The sequence below is a fragment of the Oncorhynchus clarkii genome, chromosome 30, assembly GCF_045791955.1.
Source record: "Oncorhynchus clarkii lewisi isolate Uvic-CL-2024 chromosome 30, UVic_Ocla_1.0, whole genome shotgun sequence".
Classification (NCBI taxonomy): Eukaryota; Metazoa; Chordata; class Actinopteri; order Salmoniformes; family Salmonidae; genus Oncorhynchus; species Oncorhynchus clarkii.
This window is the reverse complement of record NC_092176.1, coordinates 9,513,631-9,540,564: the sequence shown is the minus strand read 5'-3', so window position 1 is coordinate 9,540,564 and position 26,934 is coordinate 9,513,631. Positions and strand designations below refer to the sequence as shown.

Below are 26,934 nucleotides of genomic sequence, written 5' to 3'. Positions count from 1 at the left end.
CACTCTCTCACACACACAGTTAGTCAGTCGCTCTCTCACACACAGTCTCTCTCTCACACACAGTCAGTCTCTCTCACACACACAGTCTCTCTCTCTGTCTCTCACACAGTCAGTCAATCTCTCTCGCTCTCTCTCACAGTCAGTCAGTCAGTCTCTCACTCACACAGTCAGTCAGTCTCTCTCACACACAGTCAGTCAGTCAGTCACTCTCACACACAGTCTCTCACACAGTCAGTCTCTCTCACACACAGTCTCTCTCACACACAGTCTCTCTCTCACACAGTCAATCTCTCGCTCTCTCTCTCACACAGTCAGTCAGTCTCTCTCTCTCTCTCTCTCTCTCTCTCTCTCTCTCACACAGTCAATCGCTCTCTCTCTCACACAGTCAGTCAGTCTCTCTCGCTCTCTCTCACAGTTAGTCAGTCAGTCTCTCTCTCTCTCACACACAGTCAGTCTCTCTCTCACACAGTCAGTCAGTCAGTCTCTCTCACACACACAGTCAGTCAGTCTCTCTCACACACACAGTCAGTCAGTCTCTCTCTCACACACAGTCAGTCAGTCTCTCTCTCACACACAGTCAGTCAGTCAGTCTCTCTCTCACACAGTCAGTCAGTCAGTCTCTCTCTCACACAGTCAGTCAGTCTCTCTCTCACACAGTCAGTCAGTCTCTCTCTCACACAGTCAGTCAGTCTCTCTCTCACACAGTCAGTCAGTCTCTCTCTCACACAGTCAGTCATTCAGTCTCGCTCACACACAGTCAGTCAGTCTCTCTCTCACACAGTCAGTCAGTCAGTCTCTCACACAGTCAGTCATTCAGTCTCTCTCTCACACAGTCAGTCTCTCTCACACAGTCAATCTCTCGCTCTCTCTCACACAGTCAGTCTCCCTCTCTCTCTCTCACACACAGTCAGTCAATCTCTCTCGCTCTCTCTCACAGTCAGTCAGTCTCTCTCTCTCACACACACACACATTCAGTCAGTCTCTCTCTCACACAGTCAGTCAGTCTCTCTCACACACAGTCAGTCAGTCAGTCAGTCAGTCAGTCAGTCAGTCAGTCAGTCTCTCTCTCACAGTCAGTCAGTCTCGCTCACACAGTCAGTCAGTCTCGCTCACACAGTCAGTCAGTCTCGCTCACACACAGTCAGTCAGTCTCTCGCTCACACACACACAGTCAGTCAGTCAGTCTCTCTCTCACAGTCAGTCAGTCTCTCACACACAGTCAGTCAGTCTCTCACACACAGTCATTCATTTCAATTTCCTTTATTGGCATGACGTAACAATGTACATAATGAATAAGCGTTTCAAATTTGGGGAAAAGACACTAATTGTTTTATATTTTTGACATTTTGTCAGGAAATGCAGCTCTGTCTCAGGTTCTGCTGTGGTGCAGCGGTTGCACAGCCTTTCCTCTACAGGGAGCCAGGTTTTCCTGTGTCTACCCTTCTCGATGGCAAGGCTGTGCTCACTGAGCCTGTACTTTGTCAAGGTTTATCTGAGGTTTTGATTAGTAACCATGGTCAAATAGTTAGCCACTGTGTACTGACGATTTAGGGCCAGATAGCACTTCATTTTGCTTTGTGCTTGTTTCCCAATAAGCAATATAGTTCTGTTTTGACTGTAGAAATTTGTTTTATTCTGATTGCTTGAATGTTCTGGTCCTGAGACTTCAGTGTGTTATCAGAACAGGTTTGTGAACTTAGCCCCAGGACCAGCTGGATGAGGGGACTCTTTTTTTTTTGCTCAGCTCTTAGCATTGCAGGGCTTGGTAATGATATTTGTATTGTATTTTTATTTTACCTTTATTTAACCAGGTAGGCAAGTTGAGAACAAGTTCTCATTTACAATTGCGACCTGGCCAAGATAAAGCAAAGCAGTTCGACACATACAACAACACAGAGTTACACATGGAGTAAAACAAACAGTCAATAATACAGTAGAAAAGTAAGTCTATATACAATGTGAGCAAGTGAGGTGAGATAAGGGAGGTAAAGGCAAAAAAAGGCCATGGTGGCGAAGTAAATACAATATAGCAAGTAAAACACTGGAATGGTAGATTTGCAGTGGAATAATGTGCAAAGTAGAGATAAAAATAATGGGATGCAAAGGAGCAAAATAAATAAATATAGTTTTCCTCTGGACATGTAGGAGAATCTTACAGAATGCAGGGTTTCAATGGGGTGTTTGTCCCATTTGGTGAAATGGGACATTTCAGTGGCATAAAGTACAATGACACATTCAAATAGTTTTAGCCACATTTGAATAGGTATTTCAATTTGAATTGGGTTTTTAATGGTGTAGAATGCCCTGCGTGCTTTCTCCCTCAGTTCATTCACTGCATCATTAAGGTGTCCAGTTGAGCTTATTTTTAAACTTAAGTAATTGTAGTGTGTGCAGTACTCTATATATTTTGTATCAATTGAGGACTTTGGTCTAATTCCCTGAGATCTGGATCTTCTCTGGAAAATCATTATAGTATTTTTGGGGTTTACTGCCAGGGTTGGGCAGTACTGCTCAGGTCCAGGCTCTGCTGTAGGGCCATGTGCTGTGGGTGACAGCAGGCATAGGTCATTTGCACATTCTTCCACTGCAAATCTACCATTCCAGTGTCCACCTGTCAGCAACAGGAATTTAACCTCTGAATTGTGGAGAATAACACCAGGGGCTGAGGATTTTTCTAGAATAGTGGCCAATTCATTGATGTAAATATTGAAGAGTGCAGGGCTCAGATTACAACCATGACAAAGGTCCCGCCCCTGCACGTATTGCCAGTATACATTGATTTAATAATGTCATATGTCTTACCCCCTACAGTCCTGTATGCCAAATAGAATCAAATGCCTTTTGGAAGTTGATAAAGCAAGCGTCTATTTTGGTATTCAATTTAACTAGGCAAGTCAGTTCAGAACAAATATTATTTTCAATGACGGCCTAGGCAGAACGACAGATGTCAGCTTGGGGATTCGAACTTGCAACCTTTCGGTTACTAGTCCAACGCTCTAACCACTAGGCTACGCTGCTGCCCCATATTATTTTGGTGGACATGTTTATCTATCAGGGTGTGTAGGGCGTAAATATGATCAGTCGTGCGATATTTTGGTATAAATCCAATTTGGCTTTCACTCAAGCCAGTGTGCTTATTAAGGAAGTTTAGAAGTCTTACATTTATAATACTACAGAAAATTTTCCCCAGGTTATTGTTTACACAAATGCCTCTGTAATTGTTAGGGTCAAATTTGTCTCCGTTCTTAAAGATTGGGGTTATGAGTCCTTGATTCCACATGTCAGGGAAATAACCTAAACTCAGGATAACATTTTAATATAGCCAATTGAAATTTTGCATTAGTGAGTTTGAGCATCTCATTTAGGATCCCATCAGGTCAGCATGCTTTTTTAAATTTGAGGGCCTGAAGTTTCTTATAGAGCTCCTGGTCAGAAATTGGGGAGTCCAATGGATTTTGATTGTCCTTTAAAGTTTTTTCTAATCCATTCAACTTCTCATGAATTTGGCGTTCTGCGTTTGTGTCAATTTGAACGGTGTTGTAGAGTGTTTGACCATATGTCACCATTTTGTATCGCTAATTCCTCTTGTTTTGATTTTTCTTTCATTCTTTCCAATTTTGCCAGAAGTTGTTTGTGTTTATGGACTCCTCAAATAGTGTCAGCTGCTTGCTGTTGTACTTTGCTTTTTTGGTTCTGAGTGTACTTTTATGAGTTTTAAAGTCTCACAATAAATGAAGGTGTAATTCACCATTATTTGGGTCTCTGTGCTTTTGGTTGGATAGTGTTCTAAGTGTTTTCCTTATAATTTCACAATTTGCATCAAACCAGTTGTCATCTGTGGTATTTTTGTATTTTTAAAAATCAATTTCAGTTGTGCTTCTTTTGCCTCTCTGTCTCTCTCGCAGTCGCTCTCACACAGTCAGTCTCTCTCTCACAGTCAGTCTCTCTCTCACAGTCAGTCTCTCTCTCACAGTCAGTCTCTCTCTCACAGTCAGTCTCTCTCTCACAGTCAGTCTCTCTCTCACAGTCAGTCTCTCTCTCACAGTCAGTCTCTCTCTCACAGTCAGTCTCTCTCTCACACACACATTCACAGTCTCTTTCAGTCAGTATCTCTCTCTTTTAGTCACAGTGTTTCTTTCTCTCTTTTAGTCAGTGTTTCTCTCCCTCTCTTTCAGACAGTGTCTCGCTGTGTCTGTCTGTAAGTGCCAACCCCATAACTCTGAGCTCTGCTGTGTTCCAGGGCAAAGGGGATTCTACCAACAGATGGGACCAAACCAACAGGGAAAAAAAGAAAGAAACAGACGGAAGGAGAGCATGTGCAGGAAAACAGTGTCTGATCCCTGCACTCTAAAAACAAAGCTGTCAGTGAAAGCACAAGTTCCACTAAATATTCAGGAGCCTCAGAGGGGAATTATGAAAAAGCTAAAAAAAAAAAATTCAGTCGGTGACCTTTGTCAGACATACCAGTTAAAGGTTTGGACACTCCTACTCATTCAAGGGTTTTTATTTATTTTAGCTATTTTCTACATTTTAGAATAATAGTGAAGACATCAAAACTATGAAATAACACATATGGAATCATGTAGTAAGCAAAAAATTGTTAAACAAACATTTATTTCATATTTTCGAATCTTCAAAGTAGCCACGCTTTGCCTTGATGACAGATTTGCACAATCTTGGCATTCTCTTAACCAGCTTCATGAGGAATGCTTTTCCAATAGTCTTGAAGGAGTTCCCACATACAGTGGTTCGTCCCTTAAAAGTTGCAACATACTGCGGTGCAGCTTGCATGTTGCAGCAGAATTCTATGGCACGTTATTTAAGTGTAATAAGTGTGAACCACTGGTAGCATTAATGCTAGTTAGTGCTAGTTTGACCACCAGATGGCATCTTTGAGAAGCATTCTATAGCCTTCAATAGTAGCTGTACTAGAGATTTGAAAACATTTTTTGTAAGAACATAGTATATGGGACTGATTTTAAGAAATGTTGCTTAATTAATTTGATTAATATTATGGTGTTTCTATTCCAAGAAAAAAACTCTGGGTTTCAGTTCGGATGGAACGGAAAATATGGCGCTGTACAACGTGACGGTCAGGAGTACAGTACTGGGATATTTAGCTAAAGAATCCATGTGTCGTGTGGGATTCCGGGGTTCAATTCCCCGGCGGGGAGAAAGGAGTAGGATGTCCTTGTAAATAGGAATTTGTTCTTAACTGACTTGTCTAGTTAAATAAAGGTTACACTAAGAAAGTGCAAAACATTTCCACACCCCGATTCAGTCAAAATAAAAATCTCATTGATTTATCAAGATCAGTCCCCATGATTGTCTAAGAGCAGCGCGGAATGGTGCTAAAATAGTTGTAGGCTATTGCATCAAATCCTATTGCTTCTAACTTCAATAAGCTCTTTAAATTAATAAAACCTACACCACTTTTAACAGCACATTACTCAACACTACTGAGACTCATGTCGCCTACGGTAGGACTACAGTATATTGAAAAATATGACGTGACTCTCCGCCAATAATTACATATAGAGGATATTTCTGTAATTCAATGATATTTATTTCCATAGTAATTTGTTACGGATCCATAACTAAATAAACATCAGCTAGGTCGGTCTTCTGTGCGCGGCTCTGCGGCTCATCCCGTGCCCCCTGCCATCGTGCCTTAAACCTTGTGTGCTTTCAGTGGATACAGCTGGAGAACTGCAAGGCAATCCCATGGTGCGCCACTCGGGAGCCATGACCAATAGAATCATAAAACACGGGACGAGATGTTAAAAACTGTCCATTGTGCCAATATATGGTATGCATGCCCAATTAGGATTTCCCACGGGACTATGCAAGGCAGGGGCGTCCTCTTCCCTGAGCCAGCCCTACAGTTGACCGCATACCTCATATGCCCTCCTCAAGTTGGAGGGATCTGAATTGGGTTCTCAGGTGGGGGTGGGGGGTCATGAAGTTATAGCCCAGCAAGGGTCCTTCCGTTTGATCCAGATCCACTGCTGCCTCTTTCAGCTGCTTGAGAAACTGCTTTGACGGTCTGCTGCAGAGCCTGTCCATGGATTCCAAGTTCTTTCAGCAACCTGATGGTGGAAGAAGCCACGAATCCTCTGCATCCCACTTCAACTGGCCAGACTTTTGCATTCCAGCCACGCTGAGTTGCATCTGCTGCCAACTCTGTGTAACGCAGTTTCTTACGCTCATAGGCCTCTTCAACAGAGTTTTCCCATGGGACTGTGAGCTCTATGATGTACACAGTCTTTCGTGAAGGGTACCAGAGTACCATGTCTGGCCTAAGGTTGGTAGAAGCAATCTCAGGTGGAAAAATGAGTTGCTGGCCAATATCGACAAGCATCTTCCAGTCCCGGGCCATGGCTAGGTGCCCAGTTTCTGGCTTCGAAGGAGGATGTTTGGGCCTTTTCTGTCCCTCCCGGATGAATGTTGTTGTTTTGACGGGATTGCTTGTTTTTGGAGGTAATGAATTGGTTGCACTCCTCTTGATCTCAAGTGCTGCAGCCAGGCTCGAGGACCTGATTGTGCCTCCAGGTGTAGCGGCCTAAGAGTCGCTGGAGCTGGGCAGAGGGGGCAGGTCGGGTCCTCACCATACTATTGATGTAGGTTTTTTGGTGATGTGCTTCACATCATAAACAGCTCTTATGATGAAGCTGATGTTGCTTGCCTCTATTTACCAAAGCTCACTCCAGTTGATCTTTCTCCTCTCCAGGCCTTCCCACCACGTCCATTGCCCTTGTTTAGCAAGAGAGACAGCCTTTGCACTTCTTGCAGTCTCCTCCTGTCTGCGCACCTCCTCGACCACCAGCTTCCTGTGTTCAGATGTTTTTGCCTTATTGGTTTGCTTGCTGCCAGGCCAAAGCCTCCTCTTCCATGCTGGATATTCCACACAATGTCTTAGTGTCTCAGGGCTGATGTTGCTTGCTGCACAGCCTTGGATGATGTCCATATCCGTCCAGTTTGTAGGGGAGGTGCAACCTTGCTAATGGTCTGGTCTTTGGAGTCCTTCAATGTCATCTGCAGTCTTACTTTAGAGCACTTGTACTCCTCCGTTAGACTTGTAAGAGGTAGTTCAAGGACCCCTTTGCCATAGAGGCCGATGTTACTCAGGCATCGTGGGACACCCAGCCATTTCTTCACATATGAGGTAATGATTCGCTCCATCTTCTCCACTGTTGTTATTGGGACCTCATAGATGGTGAGTGGCCACATTACCCGGGGGAGAAGTCCAAACTGTAGGCACCAAAGCTTGAGCTTCCCAGGCAGTAGGGTCTTGTTGAAGACCGTCGGCGATATCCTGCCTTACTTGCTGCACTTAATCTTTATCCCGGAGGCTTTCGTTGTACCATCTACCTAGGCTCTTGACGGGTTGCTCAGACACCGTTGGTATCGGGTCATCTCCAAGGCAGAACCTCACATCTTTAAGCTGTCCCTTGACTATGTAGATGCTTAGAGATTTGCTTGGCTTGATTTTCATCCGGGCCCACTTGATGTTATCCTGCAGTTTTGCAAGTAGCCGCCTGGTGCATGCTGCAGTGTTGATCAGTGTAGTCATGACATCCATGTATGCTCGGATAGGTGGGAGACGGAGCCCTTCATTAGTTCTCTCACCGCCGACCACCCATCTCGATGCCCTGATGATGTTTTCCATGGCCATAGTGACGGCCAGAGGAGTTCATGGGCAACTGAGCCAAAGGCATTGGCCAGGTCGAGGAAGATGACATAGAGGTCTCTCTTGTCCTTCTTAGATGTTTGGATCTGGTGCCAAATCATACTAGTATGTTCCAGGCAACCAGAGAAACCAGGAATGCTCGCTTTCTGTACAGATGTATCAATGTACTTGTTCCTTTACAGGTAAGTGGACAGCCTCTGTGCTATTATACTGAAAAAGATCTTCCCTTCAACGTTGAGAAGGGAGATTGGTCGGAATTGACTGATGTCTGTCGCATCCTTCTCTTTCGGGATTAGCACACCACCAGCCCTTCGCCATGCTCTTGGTATTATTTCCTTCTGCCACACTATCCTCATGAGCCTCCAAAGAAAGCGTAGAACATCCGGGGCGTTCTTGTAGAGCTTGTATGGTACTCCATTAGGCCCAGGAGCCAAGGCCGCTCTTGCTCGTCGGACAACGTTCTCTACTTCCTTCCATTTTGGAGGGTCAGTGTCCAGATTGAATATATTGTCCTGCTAATAACAGGGCTAATAATATATCTGTTAGAATATCCAACAAGCTTTTATAGAATTCTGAATTAATAATAATAATAATAATAAATCACTTTGTTTAAAAAATATATATTTTGGAGATGATGATTTTGTTTTCAAATAACGTAATATGAGCAAGAAAAAGGACATTCTTGAACATGGTGAGACATTGTTACTAATTCGGAAAGAAAGCCAGTTTGTTATTTAGAATGATTTATTTCTGTTTGTAGAGGGAGAGAAACTAAAAAAGTACAGTCATCTCATGGGTCTCTCAGTCGAGGGCGGCACAGGTATTGAACCGGCATCTGTAGCAACAGCTTGCACTGCTAGCGAAACAGCAGTTTTAGTAAGTAAAACTGAAGTTGTGCACAATTATCCGTTTCTATTTAGGTTTATGTCACCCATTCATTGTCAGTTAGAGACACAGTAGGATCCAAAAGCATAATCAGTGCTCTAACTCCTCCTTGCGCTGGTCTGGAGCAATGAAGTGGTGACGCAGGCTACTGTACTAAACCACAAATGACCTCTAAGTAACGCAGCATAATCACACAACTTTTAGTGGAGCAACCACTGTATGCTAGGCACTTGATGTCTGCTTTTCCTTCACTCTGCGGTCCAACTCATCCCAAACCATCTCAATTGGGTTGATGTCAGGTGATTGTGGAGGCCAGGTCATCTGATGCAGCACTCCATCACTCTCCTTGGTCAAATAGCTCTTACACAGCCTGGAGGTGTGTTTTTGGGTCATTGTCCTGTTGACAAACAAATGATAGTCCCACTAAGCGCAAACCAGATGGGATGGCGTATCGCTGCAGAATGCTGTGGTAGCCATGCTGGTTAAGTGTGCCTTGAATTCTAAATAAATCACTGACAGTGTCACCAGCAAAACACCCCCACACCATCAAACCTCCTCCTCCATGCTTCACGGTGGGAACCACACTTGCAAAGATCATCCGTTCACCTACTCTGCATCTCACGAAGACACGGTGGTTGGAGCCCAAAATCTCAAATTTGGATTCATCAGACCAATGAACAGATTTCCACTGGTCTAATGTCCATTGCTTGTGTTTCTTGGTCCAAGCAAGTCTCTTCTTATTATTGGTGTCCTTTAGTAATGGTTTCTTTGCAGCAATTCGACCATGAAGGTCTGACTCACGCAGTCTCCTTTCAACAGTTGATGTTGAGATGTGTCTGTTACTTGAACTCCAATCTGAGGAGCAGTTATCTCTAATTAACTTATCATTTGCAACAGAGGTAACTCTGGGTCTTCCTTTCCTGTGGCGGTCCTCATGAGAGCCAGTTTCATCATAGCGCTTGATGGTTTTTGCGACTGCACTTGAAACTTTCAAAGTTTCTGTAAAAATAGTGAAGCCATTAAAACTATGAAATAACACATGGAATCATGTAGTAACCAAAAAAGTGTTAAACATGTCTTAATATAATGATGGACTGTGGTTTCTCTTTGCTTATTTGAGCTGTTCTTGCCATAATATGGACTTGGTCTTTTACCAAATCTTCTGTATGTCACAACACAACTGATTGGCTCAAAAACATTAAGGAAATAAATTAACTTTTAACAAGGCACACCTGTTAATTGAAATGCATTCCAGATGACTACCTCATGTTGGTTGAGCGAATGCCAAGAGTGTGCAAAGCTGTCATCAAGGCAAAAGGTGGCTACTTTGAGAATGTCAAATGGATACACTGCTCAAAAAAGGGAGCAGTGTATCCATTTCCCAAAAGGGAACACTAAATAACACATCCTAGATCTGAATAAATGAAATATTCGTATTAAATACTTTTTTCTTTACATAGTTGAATGTGCTGACAACAACATCACACAAAAATTATCAATGGAAATCAAATTTATCAACCCATGGAGGTCTGGATTTGGAGTCACACTAAAGTGGAAAACCACACTACAGGCTGATCCAACTTTGATGTAATGTCCTTAAAACAAGTCAAAATGAGGCTCAGTAGTGTGTGTGGCCTCCACGTGCCTGTATGACCTCCCTACAATGCCTGGGCATGCTCCTGAGGGATCTCCTCCCAGACCTGTGGTGCAACGTGGCGGATGGAGTGAGACATGATGTCCCAGATGTGCTCAATTGGATTCAGGTCTGGGGAACGGGCGGGCCAGTCCATAGCATCAATGCCTTCCTCTTGCAGGAACTGCTGACACACTCCAGCCACATGAGGTCTAGCATTGTCTTGTATTAGGAGGAACCCAGGGCCAACCGCACCAGCATATGGTCTCACAAGGGGTCTGAGGATCTCATCTCGGTACCTAATGCAGTCAAGCTACCTCTGGCGAGCACATGGAGGGCTGTGCGGCCCCCCAAAGAAATGCCACCCCACACCATGACTGACCCACCGTCAAACCGGTCATGCTGGAGGATGTTGCAGGCAGCAGAACGTTCTCCACGCCGTCTCCAGACTGTCACGTCTGTCACATGTGCTCAGCGTGAACCTGCTTTCATCTGTGAAGAGCAGTGGCGAATTTGCCAATTTTGGTGTTCTCTGGCAAGTGACCAAAACATCAGCCAGGAAGCATAGGAACTGAGAAGTGGTCTGTGGTCACCACCTGCAGAACCACTCCTTTATTGGGGGTGTCTTGCTAATTGCCTATAATTTCCACCTGTTGTCTATTCCATTTGCACAACAGCATGTGAAATTTATTGTCAATCAGTGTTGCTTCCTAAGTGGACAGTTTGATTTCACAGAAGTGTGATTGACTTGGAGTTACATTGTGTTGTTTAAGTGTTCACCTTATTTTTTTGAGCAGTAAATTTAGATTTGCTTAACAAGTTTTTGGTTACTACATGATTCCGTATGTGTTATTTCATAGTTTGATGTCTTCACTTTTATTCTACAACGTAGAAAACAGTAAAAATAAAGAAAATCCCAGAAATGAGTAGGTGTCTCCAAACTTTTGACTGGTAGTGTCTATTTCATATCATCATTATTCTGTGAGTATTTGAAAGAAGGGGTAGAACAATGGCCCTTCTCCCAAAGTGTGCACTCATACACTCCCCCTCGTATTTAAAAGGACTCACTGGTGTAAGGAATATGGCATAAACAATATGGCACCACCTTACTTGCACCAATCCAATGCTTTTCTATGCACCAGGGGTGGTGAATGAGTGCCCACTTCTAGGATGAAAGGTGGAGTGGTGTGCTAGCTACTCACAGTGGGCCGGAAGCTGAGCTTGGACAGGTTGTTGCGGGGCGTGAGCTGCCAGGTGTTCTTCAAGTTGAAGCCCACTGCGCTGGCGAAGCGCTCCGTCGTCGGGACATAATTTCGGAAAGTGCTCTGGGTGAGCCGAACAGGACCATCGTAGATCTGGAAGCCACGGATCGGGAATGTCCTTGGAAAAATAAGCGCGAGAGTCACACAACACACATGAACTTCAAAATGACCTTCCCGAATGAATCAGCTGACAACCTACACGTCATGTATAGCTATTGAAAACACTGGAGAGAAACATTAGGCCTATTGCTAGGATTATCAGCTTGTTGTCTAACTAGATGACAAAAGGAGATCAAAGTGAGAACATTGTTGTGTCCCTCTCTGGGAAAATCCTGTCTGTGACGTCATCAGCGGTGACAACAACACAAACATCTAGCAGTTATAGGGTGGTCAGGAAGTGTCTAAAAAGGCCCATTAATCCCAGAGAGTGGTAACAGGGCCGTCAAAAACGAGGGCGTCATCTGAGAAATTAGAGCACGCTGCAATTAGCTGTTCCCACGTCTTGGGAACGTGGAGGAGGAGGTAGTGGCCACAGGCGAGCATGACCAGAGCGACCACTTTAAATGAACAACAACTTCTAAGCCTTAATAAACTCTTGAAATGTCCTGCTATATAAAGGGTGGCAAAGGGGACATGCCAGGTTTGGCACCAGATGACCTTTTTTTTTTATCACCCTTCATGTAGTATAAATAATTTGAAAGGCATTTACGTAGTGCTTATGCACACTTTATAAATGCTCTATAATTCATTTATAAATTGTAGTTTGGTTAAAGGGCAGGAAGCATGAGTTTATACTCACAAAGTAACAACACAGTGTGGTCAAAGACTTAGTAAATGTGTTGCAGTCACAATCTGGTTGCCTATAACTACAAACATGGTTGTTTTTTAAATTTTTGTAAAAAATATTTACTAACTTATCTTCAGATATCTTAACTACTCACAATGCACTATTTCTCAACGTCATACGGAGAATATACTCTGCGTTAGCTAGCTCAAACAGGATAACGTTAGCCACTAGCCATGCAGACCAAGTGTTGGCATTGGTGAGCTACAATCCTCTAATCACGAGGAAGTGTGATGTAAACAACCAATCAGATTCCCCACACGTGGAGGCCCGCATGATCCTGCTCGGCTGCTCCAGTCAAGGCAGCTCTGGCTTCTCCTGCACCAGCAGGCTTGCCTCTGGCTCAAAAGGAAAGTGGAAAATCATTCCTGCCTGTTCTAATTGGTTAGTAACTCATCTGTTCTGTTTGTTTTTCATCCTCCAATTAGTTTGGTCAACTTTTTGTCCTGCTTTCTGTATAGTAGGCTACACGTTTTTTCAACCTTAGCTTAGTACTAGCATGCTACATTAGCTGACTGACTGTGCTGTTGTGATCATTGCCATCTGCCTGGAGCCTTCCTCAGATTGCGGTCTTATTGTTGACTCTTCCTCTCGTCTCCTGTGCCCAATGCCACCTCTGATTATTGCCTCTGGAAACTATCTACTTTGGATTAACCTCACTATACCGCTTTTGGATTAGCGGACTCTCCCTCGGCCGGTGAAACGGCCTCTCTCTCTGAAGCGCCTCTCTCCTACTACCTGGAGAAATACTAGTTTGATTTTTTTACTACAAAATGTTTGAATACCTTTTCCCTTTGCATACCTTAAAGTGGCAATCGGCAGTTGAAACCATAACAAAGAAACCACCCACCCTTGTTTAGGTAAAAAGCTGAGGGATGGGGAAACTTTCAAATTCATAGACAGAGCTGTGGATGCAAGGACTGACCATCCAAATGATAGTTTTAAACATGTTTTGAGCCTAGTGTTTAAAAATATATAATTTTACTTTGTGTACAAACATTGGAGTAAAACAAGCTTTTATTTTGGGTTCTAATGGGGTAGGACAGTGTAACTAAGCTCATGAGGCATTTATAAGTTATATTCTTCAATAATCAATGGGTATACAGTGCCTTCAGAAAGTATTCACACCCCTTGACTTTTCCCACAATTTGTTGTGTTACAGTGTGATTTTAAAATGTATTAAATTTTGATTTTGTCACTTGGCCTACACATAAAACCCTCCAATGTCACAGTGGAATTATGTTTTTTTTTTTTTTACTTGTACAAATGAACTACAAATGAAAATCTGAAATGTCTTCAATCAATAAGTATTCAACCCCTTTGTTATGGCAAGCCTAATCTAAAATATGCATCCTGTTTGCAACAAGGCACTAAAGTAATAATGCACAAACATGTGGCAAAGCAATTCACTTATTGGCCTGAATACAAATGTTTGGGGCAAATCCAATACATTATCACTCTCCATATTTCCAAGCAGAGTGGTGGCTGCATCATGTTATGGGTATGCTTGTAATGGTTAAGGACTGGGGAGTTTTTCAAGATAAAAATAAACAGAATGGAGCTGGTTGTTTGCTTTCCGCCAGACACTGGAAGATAACTTCACCTTTCAACAGGAAAATAACTTAAAACACAAAGCCAAATCTACACTGGAGTTCCTTACCAAGAAGACAGTGAATGTTCATGAGTGGCCGAGTTACAGTTTCGACAAATCTTATTGAAAATCTATGGCAAGACCTGCAAATGGTTGTCCAGCTATGATCAACAACCAATTTGACAGAGCTTGAAGAATTTAAAAAAAAATTAAAACAAGTTTAAAAAAAATAAAAGGGTAAATGTTGCACAATCCAGGTGTGGAAAGACTCACAGCTGTAATCGCTGCCAAATGTGCTTCTACAAAGTATTGACTCAGGGGTGTGAATACATACAGTGCCTTGCGAAAGTATTCGGCCCCCTTGAACTTTGCGACCTTTTGCCACATTTCAGGCTTCAAACATAAAGATATAAAACTGTATTTTTTGGTGAAGAATCAACAACAAGTGGGACACAATCATGAAGTGGAACGACATTTATTGGATATTTCAAACTTTTTTAACAAATCAAAAACTGAAAAATTGGGCGTGCAAAATTATTCAGCCCCCTTAAGTTAATACTTTGTAGCGCCACCTTTTGCTGCGATTACAGCTGTAAGTCGCTTGGGGTATGTCTCTATCAGTTTTGCACATCGAGAGACTGAATTTTTTTCCCATTCCTCCTTGCAAAACATCTCGAGCTCAGTGAGGTTGGATTTAGAGCATTTGTGAACAGCAGTTTTCAGTTCTTTCCACAGATTCTCGATTGGATTCAGGTCTGGACTTTGACTTGGCCATTCTAACACCTGGATATGTTTATTTTTGAACCATTCCATTGTAGATTTTGCTTTATGTTTTGGATCATTGTCTTGTTGGAAGACAAATCTCCGTCCCAGTCTCAGGTCTTTTGCAGACTCCATCAGGTTCTTCCAGAATGGTCCTGTATTTGGCTCCATCCATCTTCCCATCAATTTTAATCATCTTCCCTGTCCCTGCTGAAGAAAAGCAGGCCCAAACCATGATACTGCCACCACCATGTTTGACAGTGGGGATGGTGTGTTCAGCTGTGTTGCTTTTACGCCAAACATAACGTTTTGCATTGTTGCCAAAAAGTTCAATTTTGGTTTCATCTGACCAGAGCACCTTCTTCCACATGTTTGGTGTGTCTCCCAGGTGGCTTGTGGCAAACTTTAAACGACACTTTTTATGGATATCTTTAAGAAATGGCTTTCTTCTTGCCACTCTTCCATAAAGGCCAGATTTGTGCAATATACATTGTTGTCCTATGGACAGAGTCTCCCACCTCAGCTGTAGATCTCTGCAGTTCATCCAGGGTGATCATGGGCCTCTTGGCTGCATCTCTGATCAGTCTTCTCCTTGTATGAGCTGAAAGTTTAGAGGGACGGCCAGGTCTTGGTAGATTTGCAGTGGTCTGATACTCCTTCCATTTCAATATTATCGCTTGCACAGTGCTCCTTGGGATGTTTAAAGCTTGGGAAATCTTTTTGTATCCAAATCCGGCTTTAAACTTCTTCAAAACAGTATCTCGGACCTGGCTGGTGTGTTCCTTGCTCTTCATGATGCTCTCTGTGCTTTTAACAGACCTCTGAGACTATCACAGTGCAGGTGCATTTATACGGAGACTTGATTACACACAGGTGGATTGTATTTATCATCATTAGTCATTTAGGTCAACATTGGATCATTCAGAGATCCTCACTGAACTTCTGGAGAGAGTTTGCTGCACTGAAAGTAAAGGGGCTGAATAATTTTGCACGCCCAATTTTTCAGTTTTTGATTTGAAGAAGTTTAAAGCCGGATTTGGATACAAAAAGATTTCCCAAGCTTTAAACATCCCAAGGAGCACTGTGCAAGCGATAATATTGAAATGGAAGGAGTATCAGACCACTGCAAATCTACCAAGACCTAGCCGTCCCTCTAAACTTTCAGCTCATACAAGGAGAAGACTGATCAGAGATGCAGCCAAGAGGCCCATGATCACTCTGGATGAACTGCAGAGATCTACAGCTGAGGTGGGAGACTCTGTCCATAGGACAACAATGTATATTGCACAAATCTGGCCTTTATGGAAGAGTGGCAAGAAGAAAGCCATTTCTTAAAGATATCCATAAAAAGTGTTGTTTAAAGTTTGCCACAAGCCACCTGGGAGACACACCAAACATGTGGAAGAAGGTGCTCTGGTCAGATGAAACCAAAATTGAACTTTTTGGCAACAATGCAAAACGTTATGTTTGGCGTAAAAGTAACACAGCTGAACACACCATCCCCACTGTCAAACATGGTGGTGGCAGTATCATGGTTTGGGCCTGCTTTTCTTCAGCAGGGACAGGGAAGATGATTAAAATTGATGGGAAGATGGATGGAGCCAAATACAGGACCATTCTGGAAGAACCTGATGGAGTCTGCAAAAGACCTGAGACTGGGACGGAGATTTGTCTTCCAACAAGACAATGATCCAAAACATAAAGCAAAATCTACAATGGAATGGTTCAAAAATAAACATATCCAGGTGTTAGAATGGCCAAGTCAAAGTCCAGACCTGAATCCAATCGAGAATCTGTGGAAAGAACTGAAAACTGCTGTTCACAAATGCTCTAAATCCAACCTCACTGAGCTCGAGATGTTTTGCAAGGAGGAATGGGAAAAAAATTCAGTCTCTCGATGTGCAAAACTGATAGAGACATACCCCAAGCGACTTACAGCTGTAATCGCAGCAAAAGGTGGCGCTACAAAGTATTAACTTAAGGGGGCTGAATAATTTTGCACGCCCAATTTTTCAGTTTTTGATTTGTTAAATAAGTTTGAAATATCCAATAAATGTCGTTCCACTTCATGATTGTGTCCCACTTGTTGTTGATTCTTCACAAAAAAATACAGTTTTATATCTTTATGTTTGAAGCCTGAAATGTGGCAAAAGGTCGCAAAGTTCAAGGGGGCCGAATACTTTCGCTAGGCACTGTAAGTGTATGTAAACTTCCGACTTCAACTGTATACAGTGGTGCAAAAAAGTATTTAGTCAGCCACCAATTGTGCAAGTTCTCCCACTTAAAAAGATGAGAGAGGCCTGTAATTTTCATCATAGGTTCTACTATGACAGACAAAATGAGAAAGAAAAATCCAGAAAATCACATTGTAGGATTTTTAATGAATTTATTTGCAAATTATGGTGGAACATAAGTATTTGGTCAATAACAAAAGTTTCTCAATACTTTGTTATATACCCTTTGTTGGCAATGACAGAGGTCAAACGTTTTCTGTAAGTCTTCACAAGTTTTCACACACTGTTGCTGGTATTTTGGCCCATTCCTCCGTGCAGATCTCCTCTAGAGCAGTGATGTTTTGGGGTTGTTGCTGGGTAACACGGACATTCAACTCCCTCCAAAGATTTTCTATGGGGTTGAGATCTGGAGACTGGCTAGGCCACTCCAGGACCTTGAAATGCTTCTTACGAAGCCACTCCTTCATTGCCCGGGCGGTGTGTTCGGGATCATTGTCATGCTGAAAGACCCAGCCACGTTTCATCTTCAATGCCCTTGCTGATGGGAGGTTTTCACTCAAAATCTCACGATTCATGGCCCCATTCATTCTTTCCTTTACACGGATCAGTCGTCCTGGTCCCTTTGCAGAAAAACAGCCCCAAAGCATGATGTTTCCACCGCCATGCTTCACAGTAGGTATGGTGTTCTTTGCAACTCAGCATTCTTTGTCCTCCAAACACGACGAGTTGAGTTTTTACCAAAAAGTTATATTTTGGTTTCATCTGACCATATGACATTCTCCCAATCTTCTTCTGGATCATCCAAATGCTCTCAAGCAAACTTCAGGCTTAAGCAGGGGGACACGTCTGGCACTGCAGGATTTGAGTCCCTGGCGGCGTAGTGTGTTACTTATGGTAGGCTTTGTTACTTTGGTCCCAGCTCTCTGCAGGTCATTCACTAGGTCCCCCCGTGTGGTTCTGGGATTTTTGCTCACCGTTCTTGTGATCATTTTGACCCCACGGGGTGAGATCTTGCGTGGAGCCCCAGATCAAGGGAGATTATCATTGGTTTTGTATGTCTTCCATTTCCTAATAATTGCTCCCAGTTGATTTCTTCAAACCAAGCTGCTTACCTATTGCAGATTCAGTCTTCCCAGCCTGGTGCAGGTCTACAATTTTGTTTCTGGTGTCCTTTGACAGCTCTTTGGTCTTGGCCATAGTGGAGTTTGTAGTTTGACTGTTTGAGGTTGTGGACAGGTGTCTTTTATACTGATAACAAGTTCAAACAGGTGCCATTAATACAGGTAACAAGTGGTAGACAGAGGAGCGTCTTAAAGAAGAAGTTACAGGTCTGTGAGAGCCAGAAATCGTGCTTGTTTGTAGGTGACCAAATACTTATTTTCCACCATCATTTGCAAATAAATTCATAAAAAAATTCTACAATGTGATTTTCTGGATTTTTTTACCCTCATTTTGTCTGTCATAGTTGAAGTGTACCTATGATGAAAATTACAGGCCTCTCATCTTTTTAAGTGGGAGAACTTGCACAATTGGTGGCTCACTAAATACTTTTTTGTCCCACTGTATATGTTCTCACATTGTCATTATGAGGTATTGCGTGGGGAAGAAATGTTTTTAGAAATGGGAAACTTTTTTTAATCCATTTTGATTTCAGGCTGTAACACAACAAAATGTGGAATAAGTCAAGGGGCATGAATACTTTCTGAAAGCACTGTATATTATTCAAGTCCCAAAATTGATGTAGCAACTGTATATTGCCCCTTTAATGAACACGACCATGAGGCCCGTCTCTCTGACTGTGGTTGGGTGGCTGACAGCATGCTCCCTGTCCCTGATCTGAGTGCTCCTGCGCAACTGTCATCCGTGACTGACTTACATTTTCTCAGACTTTTATTGGTGATTGATTTCTAAGTAGAGGTCGACCAGTTCTGATTTTTCAACGCCGATACCAATTATTGGAGGACCAAAAAAATCTGATACCGATTAATCGGCCGATTTATTTATTTATATAAAATAATGACAATTACAACAATACTGAATTAACACTTATTTTATCTTAATATAATACATAAATAAAATCTACTTAGTCTCAAATAAATAAAACATGTTCAGTTTGGTTTAAATAACGCAAAAACACAGTGTTGGAGAAGAAAGTAAAAGTGCAATATGTGCCACGTAAAAAAGCTAACGTTTAAGTTCCTTGCTCAGAACATGAGAACATATGAAAGCTGGTGGTTCTTTTAACATCTAACTTCAATATTCCCAGTTAAGAAGTTTTAGGTTGTAGTTATTATGACGCGTTAACTATTTCTCTCTATAATCGGCCATGCCGATTAATCGGTCAACCTCTATTTCTAACACAGGATCTCACCCCCCCCCCCCCCCTTTTAGTCTATGTCATATAAGGCTTACTACACAGATCTAGTAAATTGTTTAACAGGAAAGACAGGAAGTGACACAGCAAAACCATTCATCCTATTACAGGAAGTAGTACTTCCCTTCCAAGAGCAACACGCTTGTTCACCCCCTTTTGAACACTATGTTTTTTATTACACACACACCTGTTTCTGGGTAGTGTCCTCATCTTGCCATCTGCTCCTCCCTGGCCCCAGTACTTGTTCTGGCCTCCGTTGGAGCCGCGGTTGCGGCTTTCTCCCACAAACAGAGACTGGGTCACCTCCTGACTGGAGCCCTCATCCTTAGGGTAGCTACCGTCACTAACGGAAGACAACAGGCAGGGGATATGTTTTTGAGCAAATGTGTGTGTGTGTGTGTGTGTGTGTGTGTGTGTGTGTGTCTGGGGGGGGGGATGCACAGATGTAGAAACATACACAGGAGCCTTGGTACATACCTCGCAAAGGAGAGTCCCACCCCATTGTCTGCAAATCTATAACCAGAGATAATAAATGCATCAGTAATTATGGGGAAAACCCAGCAATGGAGGAGTCACTGGTTCACTGTCATCTACGGCCTTGTGGACTGAGAAATAGGAACCAAATGAACTATTAGCAACATGCTAATAGGCTACACATAGCCCAATGATAGGTTACACACAGATGGCCGCTTGTTTACATGTTAGCATAGCATGCTAACCTCTGATTGTAATGCAAGCAACCCAGTAACTCCTGGGTAACATTTGAGACACTTAACTCTGTGCCAATCATACAGCAAACCTAAGAGACAACCCATGATATGACTACTGCACAGGACATTGATGAACAATGATGAATGTAAGTGCATTCATCATGGGCTCAATGTGTTGACATCCCAGCACTCACCCAGAGTTCTGAATGGTGATGTCACCGCCACGTATCCAGGCTCCGAGGTCATTGTTCTTGAAGGCGATGAGTGTGTCGATGAGAGCAGCCACCCGCGGCCGGTTTGGGTCTGCATTCTCATGTGGACGGAACCTGAAATGGACCCATATGTAATATGAGTATAGAAACACACACACTTTTAATCTCTCTCCGAGACACAGCACTCTTTCAAATAGCCACAGACAAACACGACACACACAAACTCACCTAGACACACACACAGCGTGGGCAGTGGTCTTGGAGGAGGGCCTAAGCTATTTTCCATCTGTTGAATCCGAGGCTTGTATTTGGACAGACTGCTGCAGAGTATAAACTATCTGTGGAGCCTTGTTTTCTCTGTAAACAAAAACCTGCCAGACCCTCCAGGCTACAGTACAAGTACCGTACAGACTATCCAAGTACAGTACAGACCAGTACAGACTATCCAAGTACAGTACAGGGCTGGTTTCCCAAAAGCATTTTAAGGCTAAGATCATTGTAGGAACCATTGGAAATCTCTGAACGGTTTCCCAAATCCATCTTAACAAAAAAAAGACGCTATTCATCTAACGACTGCCTCAGACCATTTGTAGACAAGCTAACGTCATCATTAGAATTTTATACACAGAAGATTTTGCTTAACAAAGAATCATGATGATGGCATATGGCTTGGGGGCAGTATTGAGTAGCTTGGATGAATAAGGTGCCCAGAGTAAACTGCCTGCTACTCAGGCCTAGAAGCTAAGATATGCATATTGTCAGTATATTTGGATAGAAAACACTCTGAAGTTTCTAAAATTGTTTGAATGATGTCTGTGTATAACAGAACTCATATGGCAGGCAAAAACCTGAGAAAAAATCCAACCAGGAAGTGGGAAATCTGAGGTTGGTCGATTTTCAACCCAGCCCCTATTGAAGTTACAGTGGGATATTGGTCATGTTGCACTTCCTAAGGCTTCCACTAGATGTCAACCGTCTTTAGAAACTTGTTTGAGGCTTCTACTATGAAGGGGGTCTGAAATGCACGCTGGTCACATGCATTTCACATGAGAGGTATCTCCCGTTCCTTTGCTTTTCTGAAGACAAAGGAATTCTCCGGTTGGAATATTATTGAAGATGTATGTTAAAAACATCCTAAAGATTGATTCCATACATCGTTTGACAAGTTTCAACGGTCTGTAACAGAACTTTTTGACATTTTGTCTGCAACTAGTGAACGCGCTTCATGAGTTTTGATTCGTTTACCAAACGCGCTAACAAAAGTGGACATAAATGATGGATATTATCGAACAAATCAAACATTTATTGTGGAACTGGGATTCCTGGGAGTGCATTCTGATGATGATCATCAAAGGTAAGTGAATATTTATAATGTTATTTCTGACAACTGACTCCAACATGGCGGATATTTGTATTTGTTCTCTGAGCGCCGTACTCAGATTATTGCATGGTTTGCTTTTTCCGTAAAGCTTTTTTGAAATCTGACACAGCGGTTGCATTACGGAGAAGTGTATCTAAAGTTCCATGCATAACATTTTGGATTTATATCGACGGAATGAATTGAACAAAAGGACCATTTGTGATGTTTCTGGGACATATTGGAGTGCCAAAAGAAGAAGCTCGTCAAAGGTAAGGCATGAATTATATTTTTATTTCTGTGTTTTGTGTCGCGCCTGCAGGGTTGAAATATGCTTTTCTCTCTTTGCATCGTTTGACAACAAGTGTAGCTTTAATTTGGTATATTGAATGAGTGACTTCATCAAAGTTAAATTTTTATAGTAATTTATTTGAATTTGGCGCTCTGCATTTTCACTGGATGTTGGCCAGGTGGGACGCTACCGTCCCACATATCCGAGAGTGGTTAAATGCAAGTAAAACTAAATGCATGCTATTCAATCGATCACTGCCTGCACCTGCCCGCCTGTCCTGGATCACTATGGACGGCTCTGACTTAGAATACGTGGACAAATACAAATACCTAGGTGTCTGGTTAGACTGTAAACTCTGCTTCCAGACTCACATTAAGCATCTCCAATCCAAAATTAAATCTAGAATCGGCTTCCTATATCGCAACAAAGCATCCTTCACTCATGCTGCCAAACTTACCCTCGTAAAATTGACCATCCTACCGATCCTCGACTTCGGATATGTCATCTATAAAATAGCCTTCAACAATCTACTCAACAAATTGGATGCAGTCTATCACAGTGCCATCCGTTTTGTCACCAAAGCTACTACCCACCACTGCGACCTGTACGCTCTCGTTGGTTGGCCCTCGCTTCATACTCGTCGCCAAACCCACTGGCTACAGGTTATCTACAAGTCTCTAAGATAAGCCCCGCCTTATCTCAGCTCACTGGTCACCATAGCAGCACCCACTCGTAGCACGCGCTCCAGCAGGTATAGCTCACTGGTCACTCCCAAAGCCAATTCCTACTTTGGTCGCCTTTCCTTCCAGTTCTCTGCTGCCAATGACTGGAACGAACTGCAAAAATCAATGAAGCTTGAGACCCATATCTCCCTCACTAGCTTTAAGCACCAGCTGTCAGAGCAGCTCACAGATCACTGCACCTGTACATAACCCATCTGTAAACAGCCCATCTATCTACCTCATCCCCATACTGTATTTATTTATTTTTCTTGCTCCTTTGCACCCCAGTATCTCTACTTGCACATCTACCATTCCAGTGTTTAATTGCTATATTGTAATTACTTCGCCACCATGACCTATTTATTGCCCTCACTCCCTTATCTTACCTCATTTGCACTCACTGTATATAGACTTTTCTTTTTTCTACTGTATTATTGACTGTATGTTTTTTTTATTCCATGTGTAACTCTGTTGTTGTATGTGTCGAATTTCTATGCTTTATCTTGGCCAGGTCGCAGTTGCAAATGAGAACTTGTTCTCAACTAGCCTACCTGGTTAAATAAAAATACAAAAATCTGGACAAGAGGAATAGCTATGTAAGAATGCTGTTAATTGACTATAGCTCAGCATTCAACACCATAGTACCCGCCAAGCTCATCATTAAGCTTGGGGCCATGGGTCTGAACCCCGCACTGTGCAACTGGGTCCTGGACTTCCTGACGGGCCATCCCCACTTATCTGATCCTCAACACAGGGGCCCCACAAGGGTGCATGCTCAGCGCCCTTCTGTACTGTTCACCCATGACTTCGTGGCCACAAGTTTGCAGATGACACAATAGTAGTAGGCCTGGTTACCAACAATGACAAAACAGCCTACAGGGAGGAGGTGAGGGCCCTGGGTGTGTGGTGCCAGGAAAATAATATCTAACTCAACGTCAACAAAACAAAGGAGCTGATCGTGGACTTCAGGAAACAGCAGAGGGAGCATGCCCCTATCCACATCTACAGGAACACAGTGGAGAAGGTGGAACGCTTCAGGTTCCTCAGCATACACATCACTGACGATCTGAAATGGTCCACCCACACAGACAGTGTGGTGAAAAAGGCGCAACAGCGCCTCTTCAACCTCAGGAGTCTGTAGAAATTTGGCTTGGCCCCTAAAACCCACAAACCTTTACAGATGCACAATTGAGAGCATCCTGTCGGGTTGTATCAACGCCTGGTACGGCAACTGCACTGCCCACAACCGCAGGACTCTCCAGAAGGTGGTGCGGTCTGCCAAACGCATCACCGGGGGCAAACTACCTGCCCTCCAGGACACCTACAGCACCCAATGTCACATGAAGGCCAACAAGATCATCAAGGACATCAACCACACGAGCCACGGCCTGTTCATCCCACTTAACATCCAGAAGGTGAGATCCGTACAGATGCATCAAAGCTGGGACCGAGAGACTGAAAAACAGCTTCTAACTCAAGGCCATCAGCCTGTTAAATAGCCATATTCTATTCTACTGAATTTTAGTCAATGCCACTATTTCTTAATTACATAATTTTACTTTTAGATGTGTGTATTGCTGTGAATCGTTTTTTTGGAATTACTGCACTGTTGGAGCTAGGAACAAAAGCATTTCACTACACCTGCAATAACATCTTCTAAATATGTTATGTGACCAATAACATTTGATCTATGGATGTCACATGGCTGGGCAGGGTCACAACCATGGGTGGGCCTGAGACTGCATATAGGCCCACCCACTGAGGAGCCAGGCCCAGTGAATCAGAATGAGTTTTTTCCCACAAAAAGGGCTTTTTTTACCGATGGAAATACTCCACCGGTTTTCATCAACTGTCCAGGTGGCTGGTCCAGATGATCCCGCAAGTGAAGAAGCCTGGTGTGGCGGTTCTGGGCTGGCGTGGTTACACATGGTCTGCGGTTATGAGGCCGGTTGAACATACAATCAAATTCTATAAAACGACGTTGGAGGCGCCTTATGGTAGAGAAATGAACACTCAATTCTCTGGCAACAGCTCTGTTGAACATTCCTGCAGTCAGCATGCCAATTGTGTGCTCGTTCAAAATTGAGACATCTGTGGCATTGTGTTGTGTGACAATATTGCACATTTCAGAATGGCGTTTTATTGTCCCCAGAACAAGGTGCACCTGTGTAATCATCATGTTGTTTAACCTCTTGAGTGTATGGGGCAGTATTTTGAAAAACGTACCCAAATGAAACTGCCTATTTCTCAGGCCCAGAATCTAGAATATGCATATAATTGTCAGATTAGGATAGAAAACACTCTAAAGTTTCCAAAACTGTCAAAATATTGTTTGTGAGTATAACATAACTGATATTGCAGGCGAAAACCTGAGGAAAATCCAACCAGGAAGTGCTGTTTTTCCTGAAACCTCTGTTCCATTGCATGCCTTCCCTTCATTTAAAGGGATATCAACCAGATTCCTTTTCCTATGGCTTCCACATGGTGTGAACAGTCTTTAGACATAGTTTCAGGCTTTTATTCTGAAAAAGGAGCGAGAAAGATCACATCGCGTCATTGGATGGCTGGGTGCCAGCAGAGTTTTGCATGCTTGAGCAGCTTGGAGCAGACATTTTCTCTCTCACTCCTATTGAAAAAGCTACGGTCGGGTTGAAATATTATCGATTATTTATTGTAAAAACAACCTGAGGATTGATTATAAAAAACGTTTGACATGTTTCTACAAACTTTATGGATACTATTTGGAATTTTCGTCTGACCGGTCGTGACCGCTCGAGCCTGTGGATTTCTGAACATAACGCGCCAACCAAATGGAGGTTTTTGGATTTAAAAATAATCTTTATGGAACAAAAGGAACATTATTGTGTAACTGGGAGTCTCATGAGTGCAAACATCCGAAGCTCAAAGGTAAGCAATAATTTTATTGCTTTCTGACTTTCGTGACCAATCTACTTTGCTGCTAGCTGTTTATAACGTTTTGTCTGCTGAGAGAGATGTCCTAACATAAACGCTTGGATAGCTTTCGCCAAAAAGCTTTTTTTAAATCTGACACGCCAGGTGGATTAACAACAAGCTAAGCTGTGTTTTACTATATTGCACTTGTGATTTCATGAAAATTAAATATTTTTTGTAATTTAATTTGAATTTGGCGCTCTGCAATTCAGCGGATGTTGACGAAAATGATCCCGCTAACGGGATGGGTGCGCCAAGAAGTTAAATCAGCTTCTTGATGTGCCACACCTGTCAAGTGTGTGGATTAGGGTTAGGGGTTAGGGGTTAGGGTTAGGGTTAGGGTTAGGGTTAGGGTTAGGGTTAGGGTTAGGGTTAGGGTTAGGGTTAGGGATGTAAACACATTTTTGCACAAAATATAATTTTTGTATAACATTTCTGGGATCTTTTATTTCAGCTCATGAAACATGGGACCAATACTTTACATGTTGCGTTTATGTCTTTGTTCAGTATATTTTGTCACACTTTAGAGCCCTGGAGCGCCGGTCTCTTGTAATACCTGGGCATAGTTTCACATTTGAACAAATAAACAGGTCTCTAATAAATCACTATGTCAAATAAGTGTAATTCCGCATGCATGCATTTACTCTCTTTGCGCCAGCGGAATTTCATGGTCTCTCTACCACGCCAAATTGTTTATCCTTTCATGTCAAAATTCGAGTCTGTGTAGCCAGCACAGAGAATAAATGACCAGCTCGTCCCGTTTGTAAAATTTGCTCAGCTGTGTGATCTAAATATGATGTAGTTTAACCTGTGCTTACCTGGCATTGTTGTCCAGACATAGGTACTCCCGGGGGTCTGCAGCACTTGCGTTGGTGATCTTTACACCTTTATCAATGAAGAGCCCAGCCTGGGTAACAAACCGGTATGGGAACCACTGTCACAAGTACGGACTTAAAGACACAATGCATTTGTTTGTCGCCCCCCCCCCATGGAGTCAGTTTTACACGTGAGTATAACAGTAGCAGCTCTGTGAATTTTCATATATCTGGGGTTTAAGGGTGTTTGTATATGCAATTCAAGTGTGAATGCAATGCAACAAGACAGCATTACCAGGGGTATATAATTGGAGCATAGTCTTGAGACTGTAAGCACACTCCTTATGAGACAGGCACTTCTGGTCAGTGGACAAAGGGCTCTCAGTTCACCTGACCTAATTTATTGAGCCAGAGAAACAGAGGCCTATTGTAAAGGCTAGTGTGTGCATGTCTGTGTGTGCACACTTCTGTGGCGAGTGAGGTAAGTGTGTGAGCGTGTAAGTTTTGTGGCTTTGAGTAAGAGCTGGAAAACTGTATGAAATCACACAATTGGAAGCGCTCTTACTAGTATGTACAGTTGAAGTCAGAAGTTTACATAC

At 42.8% G+C, this 26,934-nt stretch overlaps 1 protein-coding gene across 1 annotated transcript in view; it reads right to left on the bottom strand.

Moving 5' to 3' along the window:
- LOC139389718 (cell surface hyaluronidase-like) overlaps positions 1 to 26,934 on the bottom strand; it is a 78,082-nt gene that overhangs the window by 13,947 nt on the left and 37,201 nt on the right. Inside the window, exons 12-16 of the mRNA XM_071136625.1 lie at positions 26,339 to 26,427; positions 20,180 to 20,311; positions 19,753 to 19,788; positions 19,463 to 19,618; positions 11,411 to 11,588 (exon numbers count right to left, since the gene is read on the bottom strand). Of these exons, the coding sequence (XP_070992726.1) occupies positions 11,411 to 11,588; positions 19,463 to 19,618; positions 19,753 to 19,788; positions 20,180 to 20,311; positions 26,339 to 26,427 (591 nt within the window). The remainder of the gene's footprint in view (positions 1 to 11,410; positions 11,589 to 19,462; positions 19,619 to 19,752; positions 19,789 to 20,179; positions 20,312 to 26,338; positions 26,428 to 26,934) is intronic.